Genomic DNA, 24,432 nt, shown 5'->3' on the forward strand with positions numbered 1-24,432 from the left:
ATAGATAGATAGATAGATAGATAGATAGATAGATAGATAGATAGATAATACAGTTTAACAAAGTTGCATATGAGGTCTGAGGAACAAAATATCATTACTGACTTTGAGGATCTGAGAAGGCTTTGTGGGGGAAGTAGATTTTTGCCCTGACCTTTAAAGGATTCCAGGCATATGCATCAGAATGAGCAAATACACAGAAAGACAAGAAAGCATTGAACTTTGATCTCTTCCCATATCTTTAGTAATCTATCAACACATTTTTGAGCACTTTCTTTGTGCCTGGTAGTTTGTTAGGCGCTAAAGATGAAAGTACATAAGTGAGGAAGTTCCTGCCCTCAGTAAATCTACTCCGTCTCTATTAAGGCTTGAGACAGCAGGGAAGTAATCAAAATGTTCCTTGCCTCCATGGACCTGCCTGTGGCTGCACAGTGTTCACATGCACACCCCACATCCCAAGGAGGAAGTGGATTGAGAGTAAACAGAGAATGTCTTGAAATAAATTGAAGGCAGAGCAGAGCAGACAATTCAGCTTTCCTCCTTCCTGAAGTCTATGAACTTAGCTTTTTGGTAGGCCTTAGAGACAACTGATTGGTAGCTCTTGATCCTTTGCTCACCTGCAGTGGAGAGCAGGTACAGATAAACATCGGAGGGAAGAGATATGAGAGGTACAGCCTCTTTTCCCCCACGTCTGTAATTCTCACACTTGTGGGACAGTCAGACACTAGTCCTGGGGAGGAGGGTCACCCTGAGCATTTATAGTAGGCAGTATCTTCCCAGTTCCAACCACCATCTCACCTTTCTGTTGCTCTGACAAAAGCAGGGGCCTACATCAAACCTAGCAATGTGCCCAATTCTGCCTCCCTCACTCAGTCACCTGGAATCCTATAGCCCCAGCTGGAACAAATTGGAAAAAGGAAAATGATTGTTTTCTGTACTCTTGGGAATATTAACACTTGCTAGAGATGCAGGATGAAGTCTTTACTGTTTGTCCTGGCTTGTAGAAGTCCAGGCTTTGATTTTTAGTCATTCCTTAACAAGAGGTGAAGAAATCTGTATAATTGGATGCATTGACATATGTCTTTATATATCATGCATAAATACATAAATGTGTTTTATCTTTAGGCTGTGAAATTTGAACCATACCATGACAGTGCTCTTGCCAGATTTCTGCTGAAACGTGGTTTGAGAGTAAGTATTCTTGTTTTGATAACATCAGGGACTTTTTAAAGGGACTGGCTTTCCTTTAACCAAGGCAGCAGCAAGGGGTAGTATACTATCACTTGAGATTTTAAAACCAGCTTTCCTTTAACCGAGGCAGCATGGTCTGGTATACTACTATTTTAGTAGCATCTGCTAGGGCCTTCCTTGAAGCCAGAGATACCTGAGTTCAGGTCACAGAAGCTAGTTTGAGGCCATCAGCAAATCATTTCCCCTCCTTGTTCTCAGAGTATAAATTGAAGAGAATATGATAAACTTACATTGGTAGAGGGAAATTCATCATCCAAGAGTCCCCTATGCAGATGAGACCCTAATCCTTATCTCTTTCATTTACTGACAGACCCCAAATATCATTCATATTAACCATCTTCAACAATTGTTTTTCCCCACTCTCAGAACAAAAGAATTGGTCACTTCTTGTTTTGGTTTCTGAGAAGTGAGATTGCTCAGTCCAGGCACTACCAGCAACGGTTTGCAGTGCTCCTCGAAGCCTATCTGAGGGGCTGTGGCATGGCCATGTTAGAGGATTTCACGAAACAGGTTCAAGTAATCCGGATGCTACAAAAAGTCACTATCGATATCAAGTCCCTGTCTGCTGAAAAGTACGATGTCACTTCCCAAGGTAGGGTTTACATAGTCCCCTGTCTCTTCTCAGGTATCCCAAGATGTGTCCTCTGTCACCTCTCTCATTCTGGAAAGTATAGTTCTTCTTCCTAACACAGCTAAGGGAAAAAAAGGCTTTTCCAGATTCTATTTGTGTAGAGAGGGGGAAGAGAAAAAGCAAAAATATTTCCAATTTTTGACTTAGGATAATATCTATGAAATGGCTTTCAAAAATGTTCTACAAACATCATAATTAAAACATAATCCTTAAAAGAGCAACTACAGGGGGCAGCTAGGTGGCACAGTGAATAGAGCACTGGCCCAGAAGTCAGGAGGACCTGAGTTCAAATCCGACCTCAGACATTTGACACACTTCCTAGCCATGTGACTTTGGGCAAGTCACTTAACCCCAATTGCCCTCCAAAAAGAAAAAAAAAACTGTTAGAAGGAAACATTTTGGGGGGTGGGAGGAGGGAGAGAAAATTTGAAACTCAAGGAATTGTGGAACTGAATCTTGTAAACTAAAAGTAAACAAATTAATAAAGACCAAAAAAAATTTTTTTTAAAAGAGCGACTGCAAACAAAGGGGACTTTTGTTATTTCTTAGTTTTTCACATTTCCCTTCCTATACTGAAACAGGCATTTATTTTCCTCCCCACACACCCCAATTTTCAGTCTTTTTCTAATAAAGGCTTGAGAATTTTTCTTAGTTTTCAGTTTCATACACTAGTTCTATGTATTCAAAACGTCCATATTCATTCTTTGATTCTTGCTGAATGTATTTGTAATAGTCTCTCCTCCCCAAAAAGAGGAAAAGGTACCCCTACTCTCATTCTTATTTTTGTCAAAAATTGTTTAAATTTTGGAGGAGAATCAATCTAATTTACAATGACTTCTCTTGCTGATACTCAGGCACTGACTGATTCAATTTCTTTAAGTGCTAAATGCAAACAAAAACAACTCTTTAGCAATTTGAAGCTATCCCATATTCTCTAACCCTGCACACCACCCCCCTCCACCCACCACAGTTTCCTCTTTTTTAAGGTGTTTATAGCACCCATCCAAGTTTGCATTTGATATAGGCCTATCTGTTTTCCTATCAGTTCTTAAGCTCCCCACTACCTTATCCCCTACCTTCCTCCCACTCCCACTTCTCAACCACAAAGAATTAGAAAAGCTGCAGCTTTTCTTCCTTCACTGTGATTTAATCTGTTTGTGGACCTTTGTGGCTGAAGACAGGAGGTTTAGTAACAGATCTGAATTTGGAGCCATGAAAATCTGGGTTCAACCTCAGTCTCTGGCACCTACTAGCTGTGCAGCCCTGGGCAATTCTTAATGCAGCACCCAAGCTCTGAATGTCTTAGAAAGTAATTCTTAAAAACCATACATTTCAGAGAAGGTGCTGACATGAATGGGTAGAGAGAATTTCCTTTTCATGTGAGAGTTCCCAATACCAATGAAATGTGGTATAGATCCATTAAAATGTGAGTTCCTTGAGGGTAGAGACCATGTTTTTGTCTTTCTTTGCATTCATAGTGTTTGATACAGTGCCAGGAATAGAATAAGTCCTCAATAAATGCTTGCTGATTTGTTGAAATTGCAGGTTCAGTCCTTTATTCCTATAGACCTGTATATGTGCTTACCTAGATATGTACTCTGACCGTAAAAAATATTTTGTGCTTTTCCCCCATCCCCACCTAAAGAGTAATTCCTACAATCCTTTTACTTTCTCTACTCCTTTGTCCCCTTCAAGATCAAAACAGGTCCTTTTTTTCTATTTTTCAACCATGATCCGACCACCTTTTTATTTTTGAAGCTGGCTTTTTTTAACCAAAGCACATTACTTTACATTTATTCCTATTAAATTTTATATTAATAGATTAATCCCAATGCCCTATGCTGTTCACATCTTTTTGGATTCACTTCTTTCTGAGTGTGTTAGATATCTAACATCCATCCTCCCCAGCTTGAAGTCATCTGAAAATCTGATAATTGTTTGTTCTATGCCTTTACCCAAGTACATAAAATAAGCTTAGTAAATTTTTTATGATATTGAGCAATGATAATGTTGATGAATTCTTGTTTATTTCTAATGTGTCAACTGCAGTTATCTCACAACTTAAGCAAAAGCTTGAAAACCTTCAGAATTCTAATCTTCCAAAAAGCTTTAGAGTACCCTACGACCCTGGCCTGAGAGCGGGAACACTCGTGGTAAGTTTGGAGTCTCTCGTTTTGAAGTTGTCTGTGTTATGTCCTGTTAAGGTCCATCAGCTGAGAAGGCTGATATGTATCTGAGGAAAGGGATGGAAAGCAGTCAGGGTGTTGACTTCCTTTAATCTCTATTTTAATCACTGGCCAATGAGAAGCATTGGTCTCCATGCATACTTCGGATGTGGCATCATGTAACAGCTTTTTACATACATCAAACCCGGATACTTTTTTTTTTTCACCTACTGGTCCTAGTGCTGCCATATAGGTCCAAGTGGAATGCGTATGATCCTTCTACAGGACAGCCCTTCAAATACTAGAAAAGAATCATTATGTCCTTCTCCCCAACCCCACCACAGCCCGAGTCTTCTCTTCTCCAGGCTGAACATTCCCATGTGCTTCCACCAGTCTGAAGACATGCCATATGAATATAGCATGAGCTTAAGTCTCTGGTTAAGTCCCTTCTCCTGACACTCTTGAGTTTATCACTGCACGTCCAGAGCTGAACATAATACTCCAGATATGTTCTCACCATTGCAGACATCCCCCTTATTTCTGGAAACTGTACCTCTCTTAATGTAGTCCAAGATCATGTTGGCTTTTTTTATGCTAGAACACACTGCTGACATAAGTGAACTTGCAGTCCACTAAGACCCACAGGTCATTTCCAGACAAATGACTATCTAACCCTGTCTTGTCTATCTTGGACTTATGATGCTGATTTTCCAAACTGTATAAGACTTTACATTTATACCTACGACTGAATTGCATCTTAATAGATTTGTGCTAGTGCTCCAGCCTGTCAAGATCTTTGTAGATCCTGGCTCTGTTATCCAGGAATTTAGCTATCCTTCCTAGCTTTATATCCTCTACAGACTTGATACACATTTCATCTATGCCTTTATCCAAATTGTTGATAGATTGTTAAATATCATCGAACCAACCAAAAAATATTTATTTTCTTACTCTTGATATGTTTACTGATAGCAATAATAATTAATAATAATTTAAACTCTATTAAAAATCAGACAGCCTCAGTCACAACATGAGGTAGCAATTTGAATGGCAGAAAGAGGAGATAAAAAGTCATGACTAACTGAGGAATTCTTTGCATGGGAAGTAAGGACTATATGGAGGCCATCTAAAAGTGACAGATAAGCCATATGGTCAGGAGCCTGCCAAGAATAAGAAGCTACTTTGTTCATGGACAAATATATCTTTTTGGAGGGCAATTGGGGATAAGTGACTTGCCCACAGTCACATGGCTAGTTTTTGTGTTAAGTGTCTGAGGTCAGATTTGAACTCAGGTCCTCCTGACTTCAGGGCCAGAACTCTATTCACTGCGCCACCTAGCTGCCCCAGAATTCCTCTCTTTTACCCATAGAAGTGGGACACCAAGAGATTCTTGGAGACCCTTCATGGAATTTATAAGAATTCTAGTCATCCCCATCAGCCTCTAGCAGAAAGACCTTAGAATCCCTTGGAAACTTACTGTCAGCTATTGAGACAAAATATCAGTGGGAAAAAAAAAGTGTTCAGTGCTAGGAGTCATCAGCATGAAGATGGCAGATGGAAACAACAACATGTGAGATCCTTTAAAAAGTGTGAATGAAGAACGAAAGCAATTGGCCTAGTCCAGAGACCTAGAGAATGTCCTCAACCCATTGGAGGGAGAAAGAAGATATCTTAAGAAAAGAAAAGAAAAAAAAATAGAGTGGAGAAATCATTAGAGAGGTTGGAAGTAAATGTTCCATTTTTGAATTTCATCATGTTATTTAGCATTCAATTTTTTCCACCCTGTACTAATATGCCAAGGTAATTGAGGCATAATAAAAATCACATAGTCAAAGTCAGTGTATGATGAGTTATCAGTATAGGTAAATGATTTGAAGAAGATAAGGTGAGAGTAGAAATTAGATGAGTGCATACTTTTCCCTTGTGCAAGAAATATGAAATTAAGGGACTACCAAAGTGGTTTTGTTTAGTGCTTGAAAACAATTTGATTGTTCATTATTCATTTGCATAGTAAGTTCCCCTTCATTTCAATTGCTAATGAAAAAGAAAATCTTGGGCCAGTGTCCCTACTAATTATCACAAATTCTGAATGCTTAGAGACCAAATCAATGAGTTTTAACTGTAAAACTTTAATGTTGAAAAGGTTGAGTTTCTCTTGACTTACCTGTTTGCTGTCCTTGTTAATCTGTTATAAAAGCAGTGTGATGTAATAGAAAGTCTGGAGTCTAGGGAGACATGTATATGAATCCTACTAGCTGTATGAGCAAGGGCAAATAGTTTAAATCAACAAGCAAGGAGCAAGTGTTTATTAAGCACTCATTACATGCCAGGGACAGAGCTAAGCAAAAACAACCCCTGTCCTCAAGGAGCTTACATTCTTATAAGGGAGACACCAAGCACATAAATAGCTACTTACCAGACATATACAAAACAGAGAGAAGATAACCTTAGGGAGAAAGGGAATATTCTCTTGGTACACTAGGAAAGGAAGCCTCGTGTTTGAGGTGAGCCTTAAAGAAAACTAAGGATATCAAGCTAAAAGCCACAGCTTCTTCATGTGTAAAATGAGAAAAATATCTGTAGTACTTGTATCATAAGGCCATTGTGAGGATCTAATGATCAGTGAAGTGGTTCAGTGGGTAGAGCACTGGGCCTGGAGTCAGAAAGACCTGAGTTCAAATATGGTCTCAGACACTTATTAGCTGTGTGACTCTAAGCAAGTCAAATCCTCTTTTTGCCTTAGTTTCTTCAACTGTAAAATGGGCATCATAATAGCCCCTACCTCCCAGGGTTTTTATGAGGATCAAATGAGATAGTGCTTATCCTAGTGTCTGACCCATAGCAGGATCTTAATAAATGTTTGTTTCCTTCTTTCTCACCTATTTAAAACTTAAATGTACTCTTTACCCATTAGTTATCATCTCAAATGCAGTCTTTTCTTCAAGAGCTCTTTTTAAAAGTGACCAAAAACCTGCAAATGTAGCATGGATGTTTATAGGGATTGTCTTTAATAAGAAAAAAAAAGAATTTGAAGGTATAGAGAAACTGCACATTGTGTCTATATTCCATGTGTCCATTTTGTGTACAGAAAATGTGGATTCTTCCTTACAGATTGAAAAGTGTAAAGTAATGGCTTCCAAGAAGAAGCCTTTATGGCTTGAATTTAAGTGTGCTGATCCCACAGCCCTGTCCAATGAAACGATAGGAATTATCTTCAAACACGGAGATGATTTGCGTCAAGATATGCTTATTTTACAAGTAAGCTAATACTTACATTGTTGATGTTTTGGTTTGCTATTTTACATTTATTGGTGGGGGAGGAAGGCTCCAAGATAAGCAGAGTTCAAGTACAGGCCATGACTCAGTAATTGAGTATTGGTGAGTTTTCATGTTGGTATTGCCTTGCAAATTATGCTGTGAGGCCCATGGCCTTCTCAGGATGCAGTTCAGTAAGGTACTTATTTTTATTCATACTAGGTTTGTTCCTCAACTAAGATTCCTGAATAATGAATCATACCAATGTCTCCACACCCCTGTACCAATTTCTTATACACCTAGTTTGCAAAACACAGAGATAAAGTTTAAGCACACATGCATCACTCTTAACGCCCACCCTCAACCATATAGCCACCCCACATTAATCAGTGTTCATGTACGTGTAAATCTACAGTTTCTCCCACACTGCTGATATTCCTCTTTTTATGCGCGCACACACACACACAGAGTATGGGTGGAAATAAAAAGATTTTAAGAAGTAAGTTGGGCTAATAAATGAAAGAGAGAAAGTGGGCGAGTAGAGACATAGGTTGGAGATGATTAAGTAGGCAGGTGAAAGAGGAAATGGAAGAATAACAAGGAAAATGATCTGTCAGTGAAAGTAGTCACAAGAAGTTATTTTTGAAGGATATCGTGAGAATTGTCATAAACATTTCTGTTTAAATGAACATCCTCTCAAACTTTCAAAGATTTGTTAAATCTAAAAGAATATAATCTTTTGAACCCTTTGAAGAGTAACAAAAAACACACAGTTGTTATTACTCCTGTTACTTTTTAAAGTTAAAATTAAAAATGAGTGAAGTGTCTTTATCCTGTGTGCGTTGTTGGTATACAGATGCAGCTTAGTAAATTGGAGAGGGAGAGAGCCTCAAAGACAAGAAGACCTGAGTTCAAGTCCTATCTCTGATTCATAGTAGCTAGATGACCCACAGCAAATCACTTAACCTCTCAGTGCCTAGACAACCCTCTAAAATTATACATTGCCAATCTACATTGGTAGAGAGGGTTTCCTCGTTGAATAGTTCTATAGACCAGAAGTTCTCAAAATGCGATCCTAGAATTCTTGGGGTCCCGAAGGCCCTTTCAGGGAGCTCAAGAGATTAAAACTATTTTCATAATAATACTAAGATGTTTCAATTTCTAATACTGTAAATATATCTAAATATATTATGTGGATATAACTCATATAAACAAAACTTTTTTGGAGGAATCCTCAATAATTTTTTAAATGTAAAAGAGTCCTGAGACCAAAAAGTCTGAGAACCACTGCCTTAGACCAATGAAATCATGGGTCCCAACAACAATGAAAGACTGTTGATTTCTTTGGTTATCCAGAGCATGTGTCTTACTATTTAGAATTAAATAGCAATCATAGTTTGGATTTTTTTAAGCAATATTGTTACCACTACATAAGAATTGGACAGAACTAGGAGAGGGTATTTTATGTGGATAAAAGACAAATAAGTTCCAGGACTTTCAAAAATAAGTACACTATTTCAGCCAGCCTATTCCCCAAGGCCTATTTCAGATTATATACCAAATTATATACTTGGTGGTGAATAATTTAGAAAGATTTGATCTTAAGTACTTTGTAGCAGGTTACCATGTTTTTCCTGTCACACATCAAGTTTAACAATGTGAATTTTTTTAAAAAAGGAAAAGGCAAACAATGCAAATAAGCATATATTATATAACATATTGCGTTTTCATGTCTAGATTCTTCGAATTATGGGATCTATTTGGGAAGCAGAGTCTTTGGATTTGTGCCTACAGCCATATGGTTGCATTTCAACTGGAGACAAAATAGGTATGCAGAGCCTTCGGGAGCTAAACCCACCATTCAGCTTGTAGGGAACAAGTTATAGCATTTTCCAAGTTATGACATAGAAATTTAATAATGGGGCTGGGGGAGTGGGGTAAGATAATATTTATTCATGAGACCAGGAAGCAAATGTAATGTAGTTAATTGATACAATTTCATTTTTTATGCACGTATTGAACATGTTTGAAGAAAAAGAAAAATGAAATGTTCCAAAACCTTGTTACCCTACATGGAGATAATTTAGTAAAATTTCCCCCCTATTTTTTTAAACTGCATCCCACCCAAACTTCTCCTCAGCTTCTACTGCAAATTAAAATTCTCTCTCTTAATGTTTAAAAACACCAGAAAAGATCTGCCACTTGTTACAGTTACCTCAGATTATCAGAGCTATTACTCACTCTGCTTTTATGTGCTTTTGGAGGCATTTTTAAAACCCTTTCAGTTCCAATAAAAATGTATTTTTATTCTAGCTTTATAACCATCCTCTTTAGTCCATGTAGGAACATGAATTTTCTTTTTTTTTGTATTTTTTTCTTTTCTTTTTTTTTTCTTTTTAAATGCTTTATTAACTTCTGATTTACATCATTAGTTTCCGCCATATTTTGAGTTACAAATTTTCTCCCCGTTTTTCCCCCACCGATCCCCCCAAAACAGCAGTCACACAGGATATCCCCACCTCCAATCTGCTCTCTCCCATATTTTCTCCCGTACCCGTTTCGACTTTTCCAGTGGATCTCTATGCCTCAGTGCCTGTATATCTTATTTCTTAATTACATGTAAGATGGTATTAATAATAGTATATATGTATATATACACACACACACATATATATATATTTGAATATTTGATTTTAAAAATTTCAATTCCAGATTCATTCCCTTCCCCCCCTGCCACCCACCCCCACTGGGGAGACAAGCAATTCAGTATAGGTTGTACATGTGCGGCTAATGCAAAACAATAACATAGTGGATATATTGTAAAAGACTGACTATATTTCCCTCCCTCCTATCCCACCTCCCACTTGTTCTATTCTCTACTTTGATCCTGTCCCTTTTCAAAAGTGGGTGCTTCCAACTTCCCTCCCCCCCAGCCTGCCTTCCCTTCCATCATCCCCCCTCTCATCGCCTTCCCCCCCTATTCTCCAGGAGGATGAGATCCCCTATTTAGTGTGTATTTTCCTCCCTCCTCAAGCCAGATTCAATAGGAATAAGGTTGACCCATTCCCTTTTGCCTTCCTATTCTTCCCCTCCATTGTAACCATTTTCCCTTGCCTCTTCTGTATGAGATAGTTTGCCCCAATCTGTCTCTTCCCATCTCCTCTCATTATATTCCTCTCACCTCTTAATTTCACCTTTTAAGTATCATCCCTTCCTGTTAAATTGGTCCCATGCCCTCTATCTATGTATAACTGTAAACATATATACACACATTCACATATGTATTCATATGCCCTCATACCCTCATATAAAGACATATATATATGTATATATATATATATATATATATATATATATATATATATATATATATTTCTAATCCCTTCAACTACTGAGAAAAGTTTCATAAGTTACAATTATTGTTTTTCCATGTAGGAATGTGAATAGTTCAACTTTGATAAGTTCCTTATGATTTCTTTTCCCTGTTTACCTTCTCATGCTTCTCTTGCTTCTTGTATCTGAATGTCAAATTTTCTATTCAACTCTGGTTTTTTCAGCAAGAATGCTTGAAAGTCCTGTATTCCATTGAATGACCATATTTTCCCCTGAAACATGATACTCAGTATTGCTGGGTAGATGACTCTTGGTTTTAATCCCAGCTCCCTTGACCTCCAGAATATCATATTCCAAGTCCTTTGATCCCTCAGTGTAGAAGCTGCCAGATCCTGTGTTATCCTGATTGTGTTTCCACAATATTCAAATTGTTTCTTCCTGGCTGCTTGTAATATTCTCTCCTTAATCTGGGAATTCCGGAACGTGGCTATAATATTCCTAGGAGTTTTCTTTTTGGGATCTTTTCCAGGAGGTGATCGGTGTATTCTTTCAACCTCTATTTTGCCCTCTTGTTCTAAAACATCAGGGCAGTTTTCTTTGAGAACTTCCTGGAGGATGCTTTCTAGGTTCTTACTTTGATCATGACTTTCAGGTAGTCCAATAATTTTTAAATTATCTCTCCTGGATCTATTTTCCAGGTCAGTGGTTTTTCCCATGAGATATTTCACATTGCCTTCTATTCTTTCATTTGTTTGGATCTGTTTAACAGCATCTTGATTTCTCATAAAGTCATTAGCTTCCATTTGCTCCAATCTAATTCTGAAGCAATGATTCTCCTCAGTGAGCTTTTGAGATTCTTTTTCCATCTGACAAATTCAGCTTTTTGAGGCATTCTTTTCCTCATTGCCTTTTTGAGCCTCCTTTGCCATTTGAGTCAGTTTGTTTTTTAAGGTATTATTTTCTTCAGTCAGGCTGTTGACTCTCATTTCATAATTTTCTTGCATTATTCTCATTTCTCTTCCCAATTTTTCCTCCACTTCTCTTATCTGCTTCTTAAGGTCCTCTATGGCCTGTAACCAGCTTGTATTTTCCTTTGAAGCTTTTGGTGCAGGAGTTCTGACTCCACTGTTTTCCTCCTGTTCCATGCCTTGCTCCTTCTTATCCCCAAAATAGGAGTGTAATGTTGGAATCTTCTGTCTGCTTTGTTTCCTTTGCCTGCTCATTTTGCCACTCAATGATTTGACTTTTGGGCTTTTTGCCACAGTAGGACTCTGCCACCAGACGGGAGTTTTCGTCCCAAATGCTGGGGTTTTCTCAGCTGCCAGAGGTATTAGATGGGTGCCCTCTCTGAGATCTCCACACGCTCTGGCAAGCTGGACACACACCCCAGGACCTCCACCTTAGACTGCAATCCAGATCCAAGCAGGTTAAAGCAAGAGCGATTACCCCTCAGACTAGTGCTTGGTCCCCCTACACTCTGCAGGCCAGGAGCTGAAGCTGCCACGTGGCGCTGGCAGGCTGTGCTGGCGTCTCAGTGGTTTCTCGCCCCAGGGGTAAAAGCCACGCACTCCCACTTACTGGGTCCCAAAGTCCAGACTGCACTGGCCTCTCACCTTTTCCTTCGCATCTATGTATTGATAAATCTGGAAACGGCCACAGCTGCTACTGATCTGGAGTCCCTCTGGCTGGCGGCTGGTCAGGTCCCCCTGGGACTAAAGCCTCAGCGTGGTGCTGGGCTCGGCTCCCAGAGCCCTGCGCTGACCGATTCCTGCCGGCCTGCTGGGCTGTCCTCAGCGGGAGGTTAGCTTCTCTGTGTCATTTTGTGGGTTCTGCAGCTCCAAAGTTTGTTTAGAGTCCCCTTTTTACATGGATTGGGGAGGGTGGAAGCCGGAGCCGCAGGAAGGTCGTGCTTCTACTCCGCCATCTTGGCTCCGCTGCCCTGCTCAGGAACATGAATTTTCAACCAACCTTTATTACGTACATGCTGTTGATAGAGTTTTGAAGAGGAGGTAACTGTGCAGTACTTACCTCTAAGGCAGTCAAGATGCTGGTAATCAGTGGAGAAACCAGCATTGGAAGCCTGCCTCTTGGGTATTTGCAATGCATAGTATAGAGGTTAAAGCAATCTAGGCAATCAGGATGTTGTCCATGGGATATAAGGCAGATCCCAGAGGTAGGGGACTCAGATGCAGATCACTGAGAAGCCAGAGATTGCACCTAAGATTGCACCAGAGCCTTGGAGTATGGAGTCCTGGTGGGTTTGGAAATATGGAGAGAGTTTTGTGGCAAAGTCGAGGCTAAAATGGTACAGTGAGCCCTGAAATTGAATGTATGATGAAACCCAGGGCCAGTGCCCATGGAGCTAGGCAGGAGACTGTGATGATAAAACCCTGACAAATCAGGTGAGACCTGATTGATTTTAGGGTCATAAATTTAGAGCTAGAAGACACCTTAGAAGCCAGTAAATCCAACCTACCCCTTTCAGTGTACAAATGAGGAAACTGAGTCCTAGAAAGCTGAAGTAACTTGCCCAGGGTCACACAGCTACCATGTTTCCCCGATAATAAGACCTATCCCGAAAATAAGCCCTCCCCTTACTGTGTAAGATTCCTCTAAAATAAGCCCTCCCCGGAAAATAAGCCCTATTGAGATTGCTACTGTAGTGAAGGTGATCCCCTGCGCTACACGCTACATTACGGTACCCTCTGTATGCACCGTCCCCTCCTCTCCCCCCCGTGAAACACACGCCGCGCTCTGAGCTGCATCCAACCAGAGCTGCAGCAGTGAGCGCGTCATCCTGTTCTTCCCCAGTGATTTGCTTATTGAATAAAGGTACATTTTTTTGTTCACATTTACCTGTTTATTAAAATTGCTGTCAATGTTCATTAAAATAAGCCCTCCCCTGAAAATAAGCCCTCTGGTGTTTTTCTGTCCAAAAAAATAATAAGACAGTGTCTTATTATCGGGGAAACATGGTAGTAAGTATCTGTTAGTAGGTTTGAGCCCATGGCTTTCTGACCCCAAGCCTGTCATGCTTTCTACTATGCCAAATGCTTCCTCTTTGCAGGAGTAGATTACAACATTGCTGAGAAGTCTGGGGAGGCATAAGCATGTTCTAAATTGAAACAAGAATGTTTTTGAAGAAGTTCATGTCAATTGTATCTAGAGCACTGTGCTGAGTGGGGAAGGGAGATGATACAAAGTCCAGATTAGAGGTGGACCTTGACCTCATGGAGCTTACACTCTATAGAGGATGTGACATACCTTAAATACAATACATTGTAAGTGTATAATGAAAACAAAAACAAAAGTATATGATGAAATCTAAGGACTTGGGGGTGGGGGAAGAACAATAATATTAAGTAGGAAAAACAAGCATGAGAAGGCTTCCTGGAGGAGGCGGTGACATTGGAGTCAAGATTTAAAGTATGACCAGGAATTCAGGAGGAGCAAGGCAAACAGAAGCCCAGAGCCAGGGAAACCTGAGGTGGGCACAGAGAATAAGAAGTCACCTAGATGGAAGGGAGATTGTGTAAGAAGGAATAACATGAAGTAAGTTTGGGAAAACAGGGTCATACCAGATTGTGGAGCAGAGGGTGAAATGACCCAGTCTATGCGTGAAGAGCATAAATCCAGCAGCAAGGTAAAGATGGTTTAGAGAGGAGAGAGCCTAAGACCAACACAAGATTTGTTTGGATGCTGTCGCCATGGTCCAAGTAGGTGGCATCAAAGTTCTCCGCTGTGGCTGCAGCAGTGGGAACACAGAGGAAGGGTTAGACAGCAGCAACAACAATAATGAGTAATGATTATAATGAGAGCCAACACTTTCATGGGGCTTTAAGTTTCACAAAGTGGATTCACAATTTCATTTGAGCCTCACAATAACCCAGTAAAGTAGATGTTATTATATCCACTTTATACATGAGGAAACTGAGGTTCACAGAGATTAAATGACATAGAGAGGAAGCCTCAGAGAGGGTTTGACGCTGCTTTTCCAGCTGGGAGTCTGGAAGCACTATACCTTTTACAATGGTAGAATTGACAAAGGTTGAAATAACGGGATTTTCCAAGTGACTGGGTATGAGAGATGAGGGAGAGGGGATAGTTAAAGACACTACCAAGGTTTTGACATGGAATGCAGGGTAAATGATGATGTCCCTGACTAAAATAGTCAAACCAGAAGGAAGAGCAGTTTTATCAAGAAAAGTAAAGCTGGCTTTGAACCTATGAATCCTGGTGAACCTTCAAGGTAAAGCTGTCCTATATATATGTGTGTGTGTGTGTGTGTGTGTGTGTGTGTGTGTGTGTGTGTGTGTGTGTGTGTGTATAGACAAGATGGAGGGTTGGGAGCCTGAAAAATCTGAAAAAGTAATTTCATTTTCAAAGAGGTTTAAAAGTCATCTCAATAGAGATGAGGTAATATTTGAAGCCATGGGAATAAGGGAGATGGCTGAGGAAAGAGTATGGAGTAAGAAATCTTAGGCTTCCAATTTTAAAATAGTGCAAAGTGATTGTCCCTTTGATTGTGTAATTTTAAATAAAGGAGAAGGAAAATGTCTGTTGGCTTAAAGAGGAAGGATCTTCTCACCATGCCAGGAAAGATGAAATTTACTTCTCATCATTCACAAATAGAACATTATACTCAATGTATACTTTTCATTCAGAGATCTTATAACAAAGTCCTTCACAGCTTCCTTCCTATTCTCCTAAAAAAGAAAAGAAAAGAAAACCACAGAACACTGTGACCCTAATGACTTGGCAAATAACCCCGCAGCAAAGTATCATTGATAGAGTGTACCGGATTTGGCATTGGACATCTGAGTTTGCATCTTGACTCTGTCATTCACCAGTTGTGTGATTTGGTAAACCACTTAACCTTTCTGAGCCTCAGTTTCCACCTTTATGAAATGAAGACCATTTGTGCAACTTGCCTCTTTTGGTAGTTGGAAAGATAAAGAAGGAAATAAGCATTTATTGAATGTCTACTATGTGTGAGACAGTGTTAAGCCCTTTACAAACATCTCATTTTATCCTCAAAAACAACCCTGGGAGGCTGGTACTATCACTATTTTCATTTTACAGAGGAAGAAACTGAGGCAAGCAGAGGTTGACTGACATGTCCAGGGTCTTATAGCTATTAAATGTCTGAGTTAAAACTCAAGTGTTCCTAATTCTAAGCCCAGTCCTCCATCCACTGTGTCACCTAACTGCCTGTAAAAGAGATAATACACATGGAATCAGCTTGTAACCTTAAAAATGACATATAAACCTAAGTCATAATTATTCTTCTCAAACTGAGTTTCTGTCACATAGGAATGATTGAAATTGTGAAGGATGCTACAACAATTGCCAAAATTCAGCAGAGCACAGTGGGTAATACAGGAGCATTTAAGGATGAAGTGCTAAATCATTGGCTCAAAGAAAAATGCCCAATTGAAGAAAAGGTGAGCTAATTTCTCTTTCCTCACTCTAAGGAGCCCTTGTATGAATACTGTTTATATAGCCATCTTACTTTTTCAAGGTGATCTATCACCATCATGGTACCCGGCATCTCTGAGATAAGCTACAGATTAAGTGATTGATCTGTGCAGATCAATGTACATTGTGACTCAGCAGCTCTGTATAAAAGGCAGGCAATAAGCTCAGGACTTCAAGATTTTTAGTATTTGCTTGTCCTTTGACTACCAAGCCATGCTTTGTATAAAATGAGACCATGCAAAATATTTGGTTAACTATTATGTGTGTGTGTATAACTTTTGCCCTCCACCAGAAATGTTCATTCATATATGTAAATTATGTTCTATCTGACAATATACCAAATATTCTATAAGGTGATTTATAATTTACAACTCTGCTCTAATCTAAACAATAAATTATGGATACCGAAAATGTCAGTTCCAGCGTGCTTTTGAAGTGCGTATGCTGAGTCCTTTGCAAGCTGTGTAGTGAGGTTGTTTGGCTGTCATTTGAAGTTCTGTTCCTCATGATTAGTGAGACTCATTTGCATGGTTACTAGTCCTTTGTTGGGCGGGAGGGAGAGAATGTAATTAGTGACATTTAATAGTCCTATTATATATGATGGCTTTGTGAAGGCTCACATCCCATTAGAGATCAAGAGCAAAGCAAGGGTTATACAGTGTAGGAGAAAATTACTTTGGGTTCCTTTTGAGGGTTGGGCACTGATGCATGATGAGGTAGTGAACCCTTTTGATTTAATTAATACTGACTTTGACATTTGTTCCTCAATCACGTCATAAAAATCCCTTGTACAGTAGCTAAAAATCTGCCAATCTCTGACCTACCTTTCTTGGCTTATTACATATCTGTTGCTATTCAGATGTTTTAGTCATGTCCAATTCTTTGTGAGCCCATTATGGTTTTTTGGGGGGCAGCAAAGATACTGGGGTGGTTTGCCATTTCTTTCTCCAGTTCATTTTACAGTTGAGGAAACTGAGGCAAACAGGGTTAAGTGATTTGCCAAAGATTATACAGCTAGTAAGCCTAAGCCAGATTTGAACTCAGGAAGATGAGTCTACCTGACTTTAGGCTGGCACTTTATCCACTGTACCACCCAGCTATTTCAGAGTGAAAGTCAGTTATAGATAATATCTATAGCTCAAATGAAAACCCTTACAATTTGCTCTTTGAATGCAGTTTCCAGAACAGGAGGTTTGGGGAGTAACCTTTATTAGGTAGAATCTTCTACTTTGGTGGGGAGTGGGGGATGGCAGGGAATATCAAATAACCTTTGGGTACCTTTGTATTAATAGTTCCAGGCAGCAGTGGAGAAATTTGTGTATTCATGTGCAGGCTACTGTGTGGCAACCTTTGTTCTTGGTATAGGAGACAGACACAATGACAACATTATGATCACAGAGACAGGTGAGTATTCCTACTCTGTTAATTTTTAAATGAAATTAAGATGTATTAGGGTTTAGGGGCATGAGCATTCCATCTTTTCTTATCTCCAACCCAAACTTTCATCTTAATGTACTTGCTCAAATATCATTCTATGTAAAATATAAAAATATTTCCACCCCATACAATTTTTCATACCTCAAACACATGCACATATACATGTGTATGTGTGTGTGCAAGTGTTTATGCATGCCTATATAATGCTTGTATATAGCAATCTGACCACCTAGATTTAGGCATGTTATAAGCAAAAGACTAAATGGTCCAGACCCAAATTCAGAGAACTTTTTACAACCTTTCATCCTCCACCAGTTGGCTTTACCTTAAGCTAAGCAGAATTAACAACATTACACAACCCTTCTCTTTGCCTTTTAAAGCCAACAAAGTTAAATTTCCAAAGCCTGATAGTCTCACAAAGGCATTCTAATGAGATTTTTGTTTGTTTGCTCTGTTTTATTGAGCTGAGAGTCATCTCTGGAATTTTGCCTGGATTCCCTTGTATTTGTCACCTTCTCCATTGTATCATAATTATTTGTATCATAGCTATTTGTGTAAGTACCTTGAGGGCAGGGACCAAATTCATTTTTGTTTTTGTAACTCTCAGCACCCAGGACAGTGCCTGGAACTGAAATGCTTGCTAATTTTTGTATACATGTGCTTTCCACATCCTCTGTCCCATACCCTGGACTCTGTGTCACATCTATCTTTGGATGACTAGTACCTAGAATGGGACCTTACACATAGTGTGTCATGGAATAAAAATCACACTCTTTGTTTAGGAGGTAATATCGCTCAAAGAATTTATTAAAACAATTTAGCTGAATTGGGTGGAAATCCTTTCTTTAAGGAGTAGTCCTTTAAGACCCAAAGTGAATTAGTGAGCAGTGAGGGGAAAGTTATCTACAAAAAGTGTAGAATATTTATTCAGTCCAGACTTTTCCAGGATGTCTAAATTGAAGCATTCTACAATGAAAAAAATGTGAGAAATTACTGAGGCAAAAGTATGAATTTAAGGGTTATCTGTGAGTCATTTTTATTAGTCAGGCTTCAATAGATGAACATGATCTTCTGGAACATGGGAGGGTCAAACTTGAGATTACAGAAGGGATGGGGTGAGATGTGACTGGAATTTATGCTTCCTTACTTCAAGCCTTATGAAAATGATAGTTTTCAAAATGGAAGTATTCAAGCTAAGCTGACTTCTACAATAGCACTCAATTTTTTTTTGCTTTTTTTTTTGGAGGGCAATTGGGGTTAAGTGACTTGCCCAAGTTCACATGGCTAGTTTTTGTGTTAAGTGTCTGAGGCCATATTTGAACTCAGGTCCTCCTAACTCCAGGGCAGGTGCTCTATTCACTGTGCCACCTAGCCGCCCCCCAATAGTACTTACTTTTAAGGGATTAAATTGAAGGAAGCTTTTTCTATTACTAGAAGAGAAAGGTCCCAGGCTTTAAATTATCAGCCGTGTAAGTCAACTTGAATGAATTTTTGAACCACCAAAATACTAGCTTATGTTAGCTCTGACAGATCATAAATTAAACCATAGTTCTTTACAGTCTATGTAGTCTTTACATACCACAGAGCTGTAAGATGAAGAGACCCATATACGTCCCCTCTAGAGCCTGAATTCTAGGAAAAGCAACCAGTAAACACTTTTGATATCCCCCCTCTAAAATTATAACTTTATAATATACCCCCAATCACAAATACATTTATCAAAATATATCAAATGATATTAAGAATGTTTGTATTCAAATAAAATTCCAGCAGAAGGGATAACTGCAGACAAAGCAATATTTACCGTCTGCCTTGGAGCCAAGAACCCAATTTGTACAACGCACACATTTGTTATTGATCGCAAATGTAGTGTAAGCCAAACATTTGCTTTATGTAAAACAATAAAACCAATCAACAGAACCGTGTGGGCTTCTGCATTCTGTAGTAATAAGCTTTCATTTTAATGAATTTTAGATGCAACAACAATTTTTATGTCCTGTCAAACTGGTGAAAATGATACTGTTACAAGTCAATACATCTTTTATTTTCAGAAAATGATTAGCTCCGTGTTTGTCTTTCCTTTTAACTATGCCCCTGCTTTTTTACATAGAAGAGCATGGCTCATCCTCAGCTACTCATCTCTCTTTTCTATGAAAAGTAGGGAGCCATCTAAAAGTTCAACTACAGTACCTTGGCCTTAGGCATTTACATAATTTTCACTAAAATGATTTTGTACTGCTGCAGTTATAGTGAATATAAAATGCATGTTTTGCTGATGACATTTCAGATGGAAAGTCATTATAGCTTGTTCTTGTTTGGACATTCAAAAATATTATTGTAATATGGTTATTTTATGACTAATCACCAAAAATCTAATGAGGAGGAAGAAAAGGAAGAGAAAAAGATGGAGAAGAATGAGAAGAGAAGCTTAGCAAAACTAACCAACATATTTCTAAGTTTGTCAGTATACTTAGTGTTTCGTGCCCATAGTTTTATGCCCTTTCCAAATTAAAGACAAGAGGTGAATTTTCTCATCTCTTCTTCAGGAAAAACTTACTCAGCATAACTGTCCAATGTTTGGTTTCATTTTGTAACATGGAAATTTTTATGAACCTAGAGCATTGGTTTAAGATATGAGCACATGTAATTTTGATGCTTCTCAAAAGAATTGTCCTATCATATATATAATTCTGTATAAAGATTCTTAAACCTTTAAGAAGACTTTCTTTTTCACCACCACAAATTTCCACAGGCAGAATTGGAACTTATATCCTCCTCAAAGCTCTGACCATCCCCACTTCCCCTTTGATTAATATTAGCAATAAACCCTCCTTCAGTTTTTTTTTGTGTGTGTGAAATTTGAAAGTACCTTTAAAAGTTGGGTTTAGAGGCAACACCCCAACTACTAACTGATAAACTCAAAACCATTTCTGAACCATATAGCACTTAAAATAGCCCGTGGCCTTATGTAAACTTGGCTACACCATCCAAAAAGTTCTGATATAAATTGCTAATGATAATTCTATGATAAATTGGAATACAGTAATAGCATTTGGTTGTGACTTAAAGAATATCAGAATAATGTCAGAAATACATTGGAACTATGTTTTACTGTTTATTCTTCCATGTCTTACAAAAGAATCATAGAATCCCTAACTTTCTTCCAAATTATCTTCAAATGCCATCTTTCCTGATCCCCCAGTTGCTAATGACTCTACAGATCACTTTGTATATAGAACATAACCTTCTCAAGGGGAGGGACAGTTTTTATTTTCCAGCATGTAGCATAGCACCTGGAACATATAGATAGATAAATGGTTCAAGTATTTATTTAGCTGTAAGAACTGGAGATATAAGTAAGCCCAAGCAAGACAGTCCCTGCTCTCAAGGAGTTTACATTCAAATAGAAGAAGACCACACATAAAAGAGAACAGGAAGATAGAAGGGGAGGGAAGGGAAGGAGAGAGTCTAGGATTTCCTGGAATGGAATACAAGGCTTTGGGAGAGGAATGATGAGGATGATAATCAAAGTGTATGTAGTATAGTATATAAGTAAATATGTAATAAATATTTGTTGATTGATTGATTTTGTATTTACTTAATGCATTCATGTTACTTTCCCCAATGGAAAGTGCAATAAGATCTTTGAGAGAAGGGACTGCTTTGTTTTTGTCTTTATACCCCTGGTACCTAGTGTACACCAAGTGCTTATTAAATGATTGTTAAAGTTAATTGAATTGAAGATGATGAAAATCATGTCAAAAAAGAAAGGTAATTGTCTTTAAGGCAGCTTAAGAAAGGTTCCAAAAAGTCAACATTAACCCATCAGGCTGTTGCAAGGTAGTTTTTCACTACAGTGATCTCTGATATTTCTTTCCATTAAGGAAATCTGTTTCATATTGACTTCGGTCACATTCTTGGGAATTATAAAAGTTTCCTGGGTATCAACAAAGAGAGAGTTCCATTCGTGCTAACCCCAGACTTCCTCTTCGTGATGGGAACTTCTGGGAAGAAAACAAGCCTGCACTTCCAGAAATTTCAGGTAACATGTGCTACTCTTAAATGATAAATTTCTTCAGCCTATGAAAGCAAATTTCGAGTTCTGGCTGGTTGGGCCAAAACTAGAAAAGCTTCAAATGTGAGTCCAACAATGGAACAGAATGTATCATCTTTGAACCAGTCTAGCTAAGTGGGAAGATACCCAAAGAGTACTAGATCTTGAATCAAAGAACCTGGGCTCAAATTCTGACTCGGTATCCACCTGCCCCTATGGCCTTAGGCAAGTTCATTAAACTGTCCAAGCATCAGTTTTTCATCTGTAAAATGAAAGCATTTGAGGTTTATAGACTGAAATTGAAATGAGAGAATTCATAGGTTCCCTTCAGTGGTATACTGGCAAATGTTTAATAACTGCCTCTCCCCTCCAAAAAATGTACATATAGAACATTTTTAAGTTTAATTTTTATTATTTATATTTTCTATATGCCAGGCACTATGTGTGCTAAGTGTTGTTTTTTTTTTTTATAAATATTATCTCATTTGGTCCTCACAACAACCATGGCATGTAGGTACTGTTATTATCCTCATCTTGTTCCATCTTCATTCTCCAAGACAACTAATAACATTGTGATGTCTTGACTTGCAAGTGAATGGGATTTAAGTGAGGCAAGCCTGTGCAAAGTCATCAGCCTCACTCTCTCCTCCAGAGTCATCTGAGTCCAGAGGCAAGACATAGGTCAAGATGACCTATCTTTAAGCTAAGGTCCTTGCCAGGTCTCAGTTTGTCTGAGGCAACACCCATTCAGTGATTAAAGGCTAGGTAAGAATTGAGGCAAAATATGGCCTAGTTTGACTTTCCCAAAAGAATGAATCTGGGAAGGGAAGCCCTTCAGACTTTCTGGTCAGAGCAGAAACAATTGCTATTTACTATCACTCTAAAGAAACGGAGGCAGACAGAGCTAAATAATTTGTTTGGGTTACACAGCAAAGTCTGAGGCTGGATTTGAACTCATGTTCCTGACTCCAGGCCCAGCACTGTATTATTCACTGTGCCACCAGCTGCCACCACATAATCTCTCCAGTGTTCAACTTCTGACTAGCTCTCAGTCCTCACCAACTCTGGTGTAAAAACAGTAGTGACAATTCATCACATTTACATAATGCTTAAAAGTTTACTGAACACCTTCCCCATCACAACCCTATGAGGAAGATAGAATGAGTAGTAATCCCATTTGCAGATGAAGAAACTGGGGCTTAAAGATGTTAAGTAACATACTCAAGGCCAGACAGCTATTAAGGATTCAGAATGAAAATTCAGGCCTGGGTCTATGACTCCAAAACCATTTTTTCCAATCTAAGAAACCGCAGAGGCTGGACATACTTTGTTTGCTTTTTAAACCCTTTCCAGTTTTGATTATCAAACCTGCAAATAAGAATTTTCACACTCACAAATTTTAAAATTATAATAAACTCAGCAGCCAAAAAGCTGTATTTACAAGTACAAGTGTGTATGTATGTGTTTAAAGTAAAGTCTATTTTACAAAAACTCCCATGGAGCATGTGAATTAGGGGCTGATTGTTTACTTTATATTCATCAAAGTTTTCCTTTAAGGAGTCATCTCTTTTCATGCATCTATGATTTTATTTATTTTTAAATGATTTATATTATGCATAAAGATTATGTATTATATATTGTATATATATAATATATGCTATATAAGAGATAAATATATAGTATATGGTTATATATATTATATGTATATATATGTATCTATGTATATGCACACATATATAAATAAAATATATGCATATGCAATACATACACATATACACACATATATACATATACATACCTATATACATATATATATATATATACACACACACACATTATGTGTGTGTATGTATGATTTTCAGGACCATACTCTTAAGTGTCACTCCCTTTGTGGTCTAGCATAGCATCTCAAAGTATGGTCCAAGGAACCTAGGAGGCCCCAAACACTTTCAGGGGGTCTATGTGGTCAAAACTATTTTAATATTAAGACATGTTCATTTCTAATATGACAAATATAACAATAACCCACAAAAACAAATACTCTTTGGGGAATCATCTATTATTTTTAAGAGTGTAAAGGGACCCTAGAACCAAAAAATTGGAGAACTTCTAGTCCAGGGATGAGACCTGTAGTCTCAAGGTCACATGTGGCCCTCTAGGTCCTCAAGTGCAGCCCTTTGACTGAATCCAAATGTCACAGAACAAATTCCCCTTAATAAAAGGATTTGTTCTGTTAAACTTAGACTCAGTCAAAAGGCCACACTGAAGGATCTAGAAGGCTACATGTGGTCTCGAGGTCGCAAGTTCCCCACCCCTGTTCTAGTCTAAGCCTCTAGAGAGGTAATGCAGACCTTGCAGGGCCATATAAATCACAATCCAAGATCACATATGTAGAATTAGAAGGAACCTTAGAGGCTATCTATTCCCATCCCCTCATTTTACTGATGAGGAAACTGAGTCCAAAGAGGTTAAGAGATATACTCAAGATTACACAAGTAGTCAGTAACATAGGCAGGTCTTTAGCCCACTAATACACTTGACTTCCATCTTCTTAAAAAGGAGCTCAAGGATCATCTAGTCCAACCCTTACCCCAGTCATGAATCCCATCCACTTGTCATTTCTTGTTTATTCCTTCCTGTCTTTGGTGTGCCTGATGTTCACTTCAGTAGTTTCAAGCCTTACTTCTCTCAGACTTCAGTGTCATGGACAGTGAGACTGAGACCTCTCTGTGGCCAGATGGTCTCAGGGATTTTTTCCATTTGGACTTCTGCATTGTCTCAGTGGGGATCCAGACCTTTACTTGGTGACTTTTTCAAAGGTGTGGAATTTT

At 38.6% G+C, this 24,432-nt stretch overlaps 1 protein-coding gene across 2 annotated transcripts in view; it reads left to right on the forward strand.

The window, feature by feature from the left end:
- PIK3CG (phosphatidylinositol-4,5-bisphosphate 3-kinase catalytic subunit gamma) overlaps positions 1-24,432 on the forward strand; it is a 50,844-nt gene that overhangs the window by 9,505 nt on the left and 16,907 nt on the right. For both annotated transcript variants that reach the window (XM_069106984.1, XM_069106985.1), the window contains exons 3-10: positions 1,123-1,188; positions 1,615-1,840; positions 3,929-4,032; positions 7,156-7,302; positions 9,037-9,127; positions 15,946-16,076; positions 17,403-17,514; positions 21,432-21,589. In XM_069106984.1, the coding sequence (XP_068963085.1) occupies positions 1,123-1,188; positions 1,615-1,840; positions 3,929-4,032; positions 7,156-7,302; positions 9,037-9,127; positions 15,946-16,076; positions 17,403-17,514; positions 21,432-21,589 (1,035 nt within the window). The remainder of the gene's footprint in view (positions 1-1,122; positions 1,189-1,614; positions 1,841-3,928; positions 4,033-7,155; positions 7,303-9,036; positions 9,128-15,945; positions 16,077-17,402; positions 17,515-21,431; positions 21,590-24,432) is intronic.

This window comes from Petaurus breviceps, unplaced genomic scaffold (genome assembly GCF_028583685.1).
Source record: "Petaurus breviceps papuanus isolate PSGF00001 unplaced genomic scaffold, PetGlider_PUasm1.0 84, whole genome shotgun sequence".
NCBI lineage: Eukaryota > Metazoa > Chordata > Mammalia > Diprotodontia > Petauridae > Petaurus > Petaurus breviceps.